Below are 11,302 nucleotides of genomic sequence, written 5' to 3'. Positions count from 1 at the left end.
TATGTAACTTTGTTCCTTTCTTATTGTTTGAGTGATACCTAATTCCTTGACATTGTATTAAAACTTAGCCCGTGCAAGGAAATGAAGGAGGAAGAGGGGAGTGGAGTATCTTTCTATCCCACCTGAACTGTGACCAACTGGCAGAAAACACCAAGGATGCCAGCATATTGCCCTGTTCTGGCTAAGGAGGAGAAAAGCGTCCATATCTCGTTTACTTCCCAAGTGCCAAAGTGAATTATTAGAATCACACGTTTTCTCTGAATGTTTGCTTTTTGGCTCCCACCTCTCTCACTCTCTCCTCCCTTCCCCCAATGTGTGTGTGTGTGTGTGTGTGTGTGTGTGTGTGTGTGTGTGTGTGTGTGTGTGTGTGTGTGAATGAAGGGGGACAGACAGTCAACTATGCACAGAAACTTCTGGAAATGAGTTGTTTTATATCTCTTCTCATTCCATACTCCTATACTGAATTCTGGACAGTGAGCCTCCACAGTACCCTAAGCTTGCCCTAATTAGCCAAAGCCTGAAGATCAGAGGAATCTAATTGTGCCAAAGCCTTCCTTGGGGTGGTGGTACATAGAAGTTTTCACAGTACTGGAGTAGATTAATATATTAGTCTTTCAGTTTTGGAAACAAAGGATTATTTTTCTTATTTTTTCTGTTACTATTACTTTATTAAATATTCACACACACACATACACAATATGCACACTCACTATTACAGCTCTTTTGGATCTGATTATGATTTTGGTCCAGAAAATGCATAATCCCCAATGAAGAATATATTAAAGAAACCAATGCCTTCCAAAATAGGATTTGTCAGATGCCTGTGTACGAATAGCTTTTGGCTTGGCTAGGAAACTTACTCTTAGCCCATCTTTTAAAACTTAAGCCGTGCATTCTAAGAATCCTTTATGTTCTTTATCAGTCAGGGTTCTTGCAACAGACAGCACCTTCAAGCCAGATAATGTGAGCATTAGATAAAAGAAAGAGTATTTCCAAAGGTGTGAGCGGGATATTGGGAAATGCCATGAGCAGTGCTTAGTGTTTCACATCACTCTCAGCTTGAGAGGGAAGGAACGAACATTGTTCCTGGAACTGAGAGACCTGAATAAGGAACCACAATCCTCAGTGAAGGTGTATGGGTATCCTGTTGGAAAACAGCAAGGAGAAAATGGAGGGAACTGTGTTCATCCTTCATGTTTCTGTTGGGCCAGCCTTACCAGGTCTTAGAGGACAGGACAGACAGGAGATGCTGCAGGAGAACCTCTTGCTATGAATGACATAGCAGGAAGAACGGAGCATACTTGAAATAAATCAACAAAGGTTTATTTAGTAACTATTTTTGAAGAATCCCTCATTTCCAAAAGTTCATTTTCTGCATGAGCTGTAACCCAGAGAGAATTTACCCATAGATACCAACTCTCTGGGTTGGTGAAAGAGAAGCTAAAGTGTGAAAACACTGGAAGTAGCTGTCCTAAGATTCATATTTCAACACTGGCTTAGTCACAAATGAGTTGTGAAACCTTGAATGTGTCACTTCTAATCCTTGGCAATCAGTGGCATCTATCAGAATAGTGCTGACAGTCATTTTGTTTTGTCATTGATTGTTGCCATTATAAAATTATTTGGTGCACATGAAAACATTCTGAGAACTATAGTACACTTTAATTTTAATTTGCTTTGGGAAAAAGTCTCTGAAGCTGTGGCAATTTCAATGACTTTACAAATCCAATATATATAGATATATAGTATATAGCTATAGATATAGATAGATATGTATCTATCTCTCTATACATACATACATACATACATACATACATACATACATGTAAAAAGGAAGTACGATTGTCAAAGTCATCTGCTCATTTGTTTTCAAATTTGTATCTTATGAAAGAAAACAAATGCCTAGAATATATTCATAGACTTTTCCTAGGGAATATAAAGTTTCTTTCCTTAGATTAAGAGAATCTTAATAATTATGTCATGTATAAAGAGGCTGCTCTGCTTATTAATTTGAGGTACTTAGCTCTAGAGAATCTAGCCAAATCTGACAATCTGGATTTATCTAGAGGAGCAAAAATTGTGATGCCAGAGACAATGAATCAAGGCTCTGGGTCTCATTTTTCTGGCTCTCTCCTTCTAGATCTCTAAGCTGGTTAAGAAAAGTCAGGGAAGGTACTCTGCGAAACTTTAAAACATGTAGTCACGGGGTAGAAAAGGATGACAGCTTAGGAGATTTTAATACAACACTCTCAGAATCACAAGTGGTTAGAAAATGGGCATACATGCATAGATCTAATAAAGCGCCTGAAAATGGGGGCATGCATTGGCAAAAGAGAGTATTTTCTCGAACATATGACTCACTCACAATATTAGACTATTCGGCTGAACATAAACTTCTAACAAACTCCACAAACAGAAACCATAGTGACATATCTTCCAGCTAAAATTTGGTCAAATAAAATATGAAAAGATCCTAATGGCAAAATAAAGAGCAACATTAAGAAATGGGAATTAGTTCACTTGAAAATGCAAAACCACAGAGGGTGATTTACAAGGCACATTTAAAATGTTTACTAAAAGTAAAAAGTAAAAAAGTGCTGGGATCAAAGGCATGTACCCCAATGGAGGAGCTAGAGAAAGTACCCAAGGAGCTAAAGGGATCTGCAACCCTATAGGTGGAACAACAATATGAACTAGCAGGTACCCCGGAGCTCTTGACTCTAGCTGCATATGTATCAAAAGATGGCCTAGTTGGCCATCACTGGAAAGAGAGGCCCATTGGACTTGCAAACTTTATATGACCCAGTACAGGGGAACGCCAGGACCAAAAAGGGGGAGTGGGTGGGTAGGGGATTGTGGGGGTGGGTATGGGGGACTTTTGGGATAGCATTGGAAATGTAAATGAGGAAAATACCTAATAAAAAATTAAAAAAAAATAAATAAAAGCAGAAGGAAAAAAATAAGTAAAAAAGTAAATATAAGTGAACTAAATAATATGTTAGTGAAAGAAGGAAAACACACATCTCCGGAAAGGAGAAGACTCAAAGTTTAGCATTAGAAGCTCAGTAGGTCATAAAAGCTCAAGAGAATATTTGATCATATATGGTCTCATAGAAATTGCCTTTTGAGGTTCTGTTATAAACAAAAAGTTAATCGTTGTAGTACGGGAATAAGACCCATCCTTAGGCATGTGTTATGCAGAGGTACAAGCCCTGACCCACCAGTATCCCAGTTTCATCAAAGATCACAAGGAACAAAATAAAAATAAGAAATGGGTGGGGGTGTTAGTTCCCTGGAGGGATTCTGCCCCACACTTGGTCACCACCAGCGAAAATGGTCAATATTTAAAGAAAGAAGAAAAAGAAACCGATATTGCTGCTGTTTTTTCTTTATTTCACATCTCAGGTCTTCTTGGAGATACATGCAACAAGGGGCACATAAACAAATCCAGAGTCCAAATAGTGGTATTACATTGAAACAACTGCTGGATTCTTTCATTAGGTAAAGAGCTCTCCTTGGGGAATCCACAAGGAGGCATGATTTATGGGACACCTTACATGTACCTTGCTCCAATTAATATCACCATACTACTCACTACATAAAAGCCCAGCGTCAGGCTGCTGAAAATACTAGGGTCGCGACCATCAGGAGACTGAGTCAAAACCCAACCCATTGACTTCAGCACAGCTTTCTTCCATGTGGCGTAACGACCTTCACTTTCCTCGACATTGATCTGGGGTTCAAACTTCTCCATCTGGACACTTGACAAATCCTTAGGATCCAGACTCCACACGCTAACTCCTTCTGCCGCTCCCGCTGCCATTGCGACTCCCAGTGCAGTTGTTTCTGGCATGAAAGGTTTCATCACCGGAATACACAGAATGTCCGCCTGCAGTTGCATGAGAACTCTGTTTGCGGTCATTCCTCCATCTACCTGCAAATGCGTCAGCGGGATTCCACAATCACTGTTCATGGCATCCAAAATCTCCCGCGTTTGGAAGCAAACAGCTTCTAACGCAGCAAAGGCAATATGGAACTTATTGGTGAACTGGGTGAGCCCGCAGATGATCCCTCTCGCACTTGGGTCCCAATATGGAGCGTATAAGCCTGAAAAGGCTGGGACGAAGTAACAACCATAAGAAGTCCCTGCTACTTCAGCAAGTTTTTCAATTTCCGATGAAGACTGAATAATTTGAAGATTGTTTTTTATCCAGCTAACAACAGCACCGGCTATGGCTACGGAACCTTCCAGGGCATAATAGACAGGCTCCTGTCTGCCAAGCTGGTAAGCCACTGTGGTCAGAAGGCCATGTTCAGAGTTTACACACTTCTGGCCTGTGTTACATAGTAAGAAACAGCCTGTTCCATATGTGCTTTTAGCTTGTCCGTCCTGAAGACACAGTTGTCCCACCAAAGCAGCAGACTGGTCTCCCAGACATCCAGATATTGGCACACCTTCCAACACGCCACTTTTCACTAGGCCATAGATCTCAGAAGAACTCCGGATTCGGGGAAGGATGGTCATTGGAATTCCAAAAAAGTCGCAGAGCTCTTCATCCCATTGCAAAGAGTGAATGTTGAAAAGCATGGTCCTGCTGGCATTACTTACATCTGTACAGTGGACACCTCCGTTGATACCTCCAGTCATACACCAGATAAGCCACGAATCAACCGTCCCAAAAATAGCTCTGCCATCTTCAATAGCCTTTTGCACTTTTCTCACATTTTCAATGAGCCAGTGAAGTTTCACGGCACTAAAATAAGTGCTGATTGGAAGGCCTGTCTTGTTCTTGACAAAGTTATTGCTTACTGAAATACTTTTGCTGAGATTCTCCACAGTAGACTGGGTCCTTAGGTCAAGCCACACCACAGCATTGTAGAGAGGTTCTCCAGTGAACTTGTCCCAGACTATCGTAGTTTCCCGCTGGTTGGTGACACCGATAGCTTTTATGTTGGAAATATCAATGCTCTGCTGTCCGAGTTTCTCACATGCTTTCTCTATACACTCGTACACAGACTGCAGGATTGCCTTTGGGTCTTGCTCTACCCATCCTTCTTTTGGGAACTCCTGGGCTATTTCCACTTGATGATGACAAAGTAATTCAGCTGTTTGGGGATTGAAAACCAAAAAACGTGTTGAGCTGGTACCTTGGTCCACTGCCCCTACCAACGGCCCCAAAACCGCTTTTGGAGCCTCTGCCATGAATCCAGCTTTGGTGGCGGATTATCGCGTCTGGTTTCCTTGGTGATGACAGTGGGCGGAGGAGGGGCAGGCACGAGACCATAGGTGATTGGCTGAACCTCTGACTTCCTGGCAGTACGTCATCACCCGTAGTCTCTCCTGCTCTCCAGATGCTGAAGTCCAACCTTGGATATAAAGCAGACATCTTTAAACTTCATTTGTCCAAAAGTTAACCTGGGTCATTCCCTCAGCGGTCCTGTGTTCTTTGCTCTGTAAACTTTCTTTTAATTCGCCCAGTTGCTCTCCAACATCCTAGCGCATTATGTCTATTCTCTTAAGACCTGCACACAGCCCACCAGTAAATCTAGCCAATTCTCTGTCTCAATGACTATTGCTTGCCCAATTTACTGCTATCATCTTAGTACAAGTTAGCAGCACCTTTCTCTTCAATGACCTATCACGGTGTCCTCCTGGCCAATGATCCTCCAATCTTCTCTTCTAAATCTGTCTGTATTCAAACTTAGGATGGCAAGATTTCCTGAAAATGAAAATATGCTCATGTAGTTCTTTGGTCAAATACTTCTCATTGTTCCCTGTGTATTTATAGGAAAGTTGAATGCTTTTTTGATGGCCTGAAGGGCTCTAACTAGTCTTCTGCTTTCTTTCCTTCTACACTGGATGTCCTAGCTTTACTTCAAACCAATTGTGTTCTTGCCTTAAGATATCATGTCCTATCATTACTTTAGACCAATTCTGTTCTTGCCTTAAGACATCGACAGTTGTTCTTCTGCCTCAAAGCACATCCTCCTCCTCCTCCACACACACACACACACACACACACACACACACACACACACACACACACACACGGAATAGTCTTCACTCTCTTTAAATTCTGTGCTCAAATATCTCCCAGACACTTCTCTACCCATCCTGTCTGAATTAAAGTCCCAACATTCCGACCACACATATGCTTTAATCTGTTTTCTTTTTCTTCAAGAAAACATATTTATTCCCCTTGCCTTTCATGCCTTCAATGGGAGCCCCAGGAGTTAGTGGAGTTTGGGTATTTGATCTACTGCCCCATTCTCAGTGTTGAACAGGTTCTGCACGATGGTAGGTACTGAATAACGGTTTAGCATGTTTTATCTTTAGCATGGACATGTTTCAGTTAGTTTCCTGAAGTTTTAGATCATCACTATTTATTTCTAGAGCACCACACAGCACAGTTTCTCAATTATTTGATCTCTTTACCCATGACAGAATCAGACATATAACCCATCAATTCAGACACTCTCACCAGCAAACACAGAAGAGACTGTTCACAATGCCTCCTTGCCCCTCTCCTGAAGGAACTAACGATGTTGGAGACAGAGGCCGCTCTGTCAGTCTGGGATCAGAGAAAACACTGTGGAGCAAAACCACAGTCTATCCCAGCATATGTAGTAAATAAACTTTGCTATGTTAAGCCATTGAGACTTAGGGGCTGTCTATACAGTTATAACACAATTTGTCCTGGCTGGTATAGATACTTAGGCAAAAACAGGCCAAGGGAGAGTTTCATAATTCCCAACAACTTGACATATTACATAAGTTGCTAGAGCTGGCTTCCTAGCAACCTAGCACATTATGACTTCAACATTTGATGGTTCAAAATGAAAAATAATCAAAGCATTAGGATATTTGTTTTAGCACATCCAGAGACCATTATCCTTTTTTTTTTTTTTTTTTTTTTATGTTTTCAGAAAAATCATTCCGAGAAAAGTAACTGAGTATCTTATTGATTTAAAAAATGTTTGCGGAGTATAGCACATCTGGGCTGGGGAGATGGCGCTGCGGTTAGTTAAGGTTACTGGCAGTTCTTCCAGAGGACCCAAGTTCAATTCCCAGAAACCACCTGGTATCTTACAACTATCTCTAACTCTAGCTCCAGAGGACCCACTGCTCTCTTCTGGCCTCTGTGGGCACAGTATGTGTGCTGCACAGGCATATAGGCAGACAAAACACTCACACATATAAATCAAAAAATGAATCTTTTTAAAAAGGGAGAAATTCTCTCTTTAAAAAAAAATAAAAATAAGAAAACAAATGAGAGACCTGTAAATAATCCTGATTCTCCAGACTGACTGAATCTGATGAGTCTCTGGGATGTATAAATCACACTTGTATAGATATTTTTAATGTATTATAATTTTTACTGTATTAAAACCTCATTATGAAGTACTGACAAAGACACTACTGAATGAGATAAATGAGATCCAAACTCTATGCATCTCAATGAACTTCTGGATCATTAGAGCAGCCAATATGAAGTTCAAATTAAAAATAATCAAAGCACCAGGATATTTTGTTATAGCACAACCAGAGACGATTATTCTATTCTGAGAAAAGTAATTACGTATCTTATAGATTCAAAAACTGTTTACCGTGGAGAACATAGCTAGGCTGAGGAGATGAAGTTCACAACTTCATATTGGCTTTAACACTTACACTGCTGTCTTAGTCAGGGTTTCTACTGATGTACAACCCATCATGACCAAGAAGCAAGTTGGGGAGGAAAGGGTTTACTCAGCTTACACTTCCACATTACTGTTCATCACCAAAGGAAGTCAGGACAGGGCAAAAACCTGGAGGCAGGAGCTGATGCAGAGGCCATGGAGGGATGCTGCGTATTGGATTTGTATCCTTGGCTTGCTCAGCTTGCTTTCTTATAGAACCCAGGGATGGTACCACCCACAATGAGCCCTCCACTATAGATCACTAATTGAGAAAATGCCTTACAGCTGGATCTCATGGAGGCATTTCTTCAAGGGAGGCTCCTTTCTCTGTGATAACTCCAGCTTGTGTCAAGTTGACACACAAAACCAGCCAGTACAACTGCCAAATATATTTTTATGTACCTACCTACCACCAAAAGGGAAAATAAAATACTTCACAGTAGAGTTAAAGCTAGGAAAACAATTACTTTTAATTTTCAAAGTCCTTCAACTTGAGTCTGACATAGATTAAAAAAAAAAAAACAGTACTCAGAGTAAAAGTCTTTTTATAGCAATAGAGGATCCAGAATTGTTGCACTTCACTTGATTAAAATATGCACAACCACAAAACTTGTAGAGTTGGTTCATAACATTTCATTTTGTCAATGGAAAAATTTAAGTCTATCTATGTTAACTCTCTAAAGATGAAGATATTTGTCTTAGTTTCATCTACGTGGAACCAGCTTAGAAAACACAACATTCTCAAAGCAGTATGACCTTAACCCATTCTTTTAGAAATAGATAAGAATGCCATCTTAATGTGATATTAGGTGCCAGAAGTCTGACCTGGACCCAGCAAGAGAAGTTCCTTCATTAATGCAATATGAGACAGTTGCTTACTTTATTTTGCAAGAGGTTGTTGGGGGTGGATGGGAAACAGCAGTTATCAAGAATCCCTGAGAAAACACCAAGATTTTGTTGTTACGTGGCAGAAGCAGCCAGTGTTGGATGTGAAGAAAGAAACTGAACAAATAACTGTAGACATTTCCAAATCCTGATAAGTTCACTTCTTACATGAAAAGGCCTTTCAAGCACCAGTCCCATGGTGCCTTCCCTTATAAAGATAGGGAAGTGGTTCAAAAAAAAAAATCTTGTGCCCATGCTGTCATCTCTTTCAAGGACACAGAAATGGTTCAAGACTTCGTGTAGTCCCTTAACCTCTCATTTGACCTTGATAATAGGAATGAAGTCTTCATAAAATTAGAATGTTGAAGGAAAGTAGAAACAGATTTAGAGAAAATGTATTCACATCACTAGGCTCTGAAAGGAAAGCAGGAAACTTACACCAAGGTGCCTTGTATTTACATTTAGCAGCAAGAAACTCATATTGCCCCATCACTGTTCAAAGTGAGCTACAGAGTAAGGGTCATCAAGCCAGGAGCAATAGCTGCAAGTGATGTGGTTTTCTGGCTAGCAAGACTCAGCTCTGCACACTTGGCAGAAAGCCTTGGCCTCATCCAGATGCACACAGAGTGATCAAGGAGAAGCAGATAAACATCTCCCATTGCTGAAGGATGAAGAGAACTGGTCTACCGCATCTTGGCTTCTTTGCTTTCTTCTCTAGTAAAACAAACACTAGTGAGACTTTTCTTTCCCATGAAGTCACTAATTACTAGGTAAGTTATTTTAAGTCATAGCATTACTACAAAGAAAAATAAATTCCTCTTTGGCACCACCTTCAAAGAAAAATTGCAACTGGATTAGGTTCCTTTAATCCACATGCACATAATAATAGCTTCTAAAAAGACTTCATCAAATCCCTCTATCTCATCTTTTCTCCATCCATACTGGGAAGCAGCCTTTTATACTCAGATTTTATGGCAAAGCTTTGCCAAAGTAAAGGTTTTGGCAAGGTATGGGCATAATTTAGAAGAGTCCAAATACAAATAAATTATTACATACAAAACCAAGGGTACAAACTTTACACTTCTTCACAAGCATGCAGAAAGGGGAAAGACAGGTAGATATGGTTACTAGAAAATTCTGAGTAGTTCCAGAACATAAGGGAACCCAGTCTATGTAGTGAGTTTTCTGGTAAAGTAGTATATATACATTCATATGAAATTGAACTACCTAGGAAACTTGATAGGCTCCTGCGTTTCTGAATTTTAAAAAATTTACTAAGTTATAATCAACCGCTGTTTTAGTTTTTCAAAATGTAGTGGGCTTGTCTTATAATTAATATGTTAAGTGCTTGTCATTACTGACTTCAGTCATCTGAGTATGGTCCAAACGTCCCTGGGAAAAGTGAGAGAATCCTCTCTGTTTAAATGTACTTTGCTGCTTTAGGACGCGAAGCCTGTCTCTTCTGTGTTCCGATCTCCAGCTTCTAATTCCCATGTAGTAACCAACAAACTGTTCTTCTCCAAGACTGTCAATGAAACAATGTTTTCTTTCTCTGGAGAAAGAATTCTTCTCCAAACCCACTTTACTCAAGGGAAGTGTTATTTTAGTTGGGTAAATTTATGAAGAACATATATTTTAGTAGTAAAATGTTTCTTTCTTTTGCAACTTTTTTTTCTTTTGAATCAAGGTTCCATCTATTCCTAGGCTAGCCTCAAACTCTCTTTGTAATCAAGGATGGCCTTGCTTTTCAGAGCCTCCAGATTCCAACTCCCCAGTGCTGGAATTACAGGCATGTGTCACCACTCTCTGATTTAGCCTTTATTTCTTCTTTGTTTGCTTGACTCACACATATAGGCATACACACAAACATGTGGAAGAAAAATGGTTTGCAGTCCTGTTAATCTATGAAACTTTTGATATTTGAGACAAAAACCAAAATTACATACTCTATATAATATCTTGTTTCTATAGTATTTCTGAGTGTTTATTTCCCTTGTAGCATAACTTGTGAAGTATTTTATATAATAATTTTTTAATATTTTCCCTTCCATAAAGCAAGTTACCGAAAATCAGGAAACTTACCTGTTTTATTCATGTCTGTGAAAAATATTTTATACTGCTAACACATAGGTTGATCTGGATAAATGAATGAGCCAGGTTGGGTAGTCAGTCTTTAAAATGGGAGCACACACATACATTTCATGTTCTTGCTAAACACAAATAGCCCTAGTCATTTTTAGAGGCTTAATCTTTGGTACATGATAAAATTTAGAAAGTGGTTGTCTTAGTCAGGGTTTCTATTCCTGCACAAACATCATGACCAAAAAACAATTTGGGGAGGAAATGGTTTATTCAGCTTACACTTCTATTCTGCTGTTCATCACCAAGGAAGTCAGGACTGGAACTCAAGCAGGTCAGGAAGCAGGAGCTGATGCAGAGCCATGGAGGGATGTTCTTTACTGGCTTGCTTCCCCTGGCTTGCTCAGCCTGCTCTCTTATAGAACCAAGACTACCAGCCCAGAGATGGCACCGCCCACAAGGGGCCTTTCCCCCTTGATCACTAATTGAGAAAATGCCTCACAGTTGGATCTCATGGAGGCATTTCCTCAACTGAAGCTCCTTTCTCTGTGATAACTCCAGCTGTGTCAAGTTGACACAAAACTAGCCAGTACAGTGGTTTAAGGGTTGGAATGCTTTTTTTTTGGGGGGGGGAGGCACATATTGAGAAGGCTCCAGA

General features: G+C 40.1%; 1 protein-coding gene across 1 annotated transcript; it reads right to left on the bottom strand.

The window, feature by feature from the left end:
* Positions 1-3,331: 3,331 nt before the first annotated feature.
* Positions 3,332-5,246, bottom strand: Gykl1 (glycerol kinase-like 1). Its single transcript, NM_010293.3, has one exon. It carries the CDS (start codon positions 5,201-5,203, stop codon positions 3,554-3,556), a length of 1,650 nt encoding a protein of 549 aa, NP_034423.2. The 5' UTR covers positions 5,204-5,246; the 3' UTR covers positions 3,332-3,553.
* Between the last annotated feature and the right edge of the window lie 6,056 nt (positions 5,247-11,302).

This window comes from Mus musculus, chromosome 18 (assembly GCF_000001635.26).
Source record: "Mus musculus strain C57BL/6J chromosome 18, GRCm38.p6 C57BL/6J".
NCBI classification, from domain to species: Eukaryota; Metazoa; Chordata; class Mammalia; order Rodentia; family Muridae; genus Mus; species Mus musculus.
Note: the sequence above shows the minus strand (reverse complement) of the source record. Positions and strands in the feature narration are given on the sequence as shown.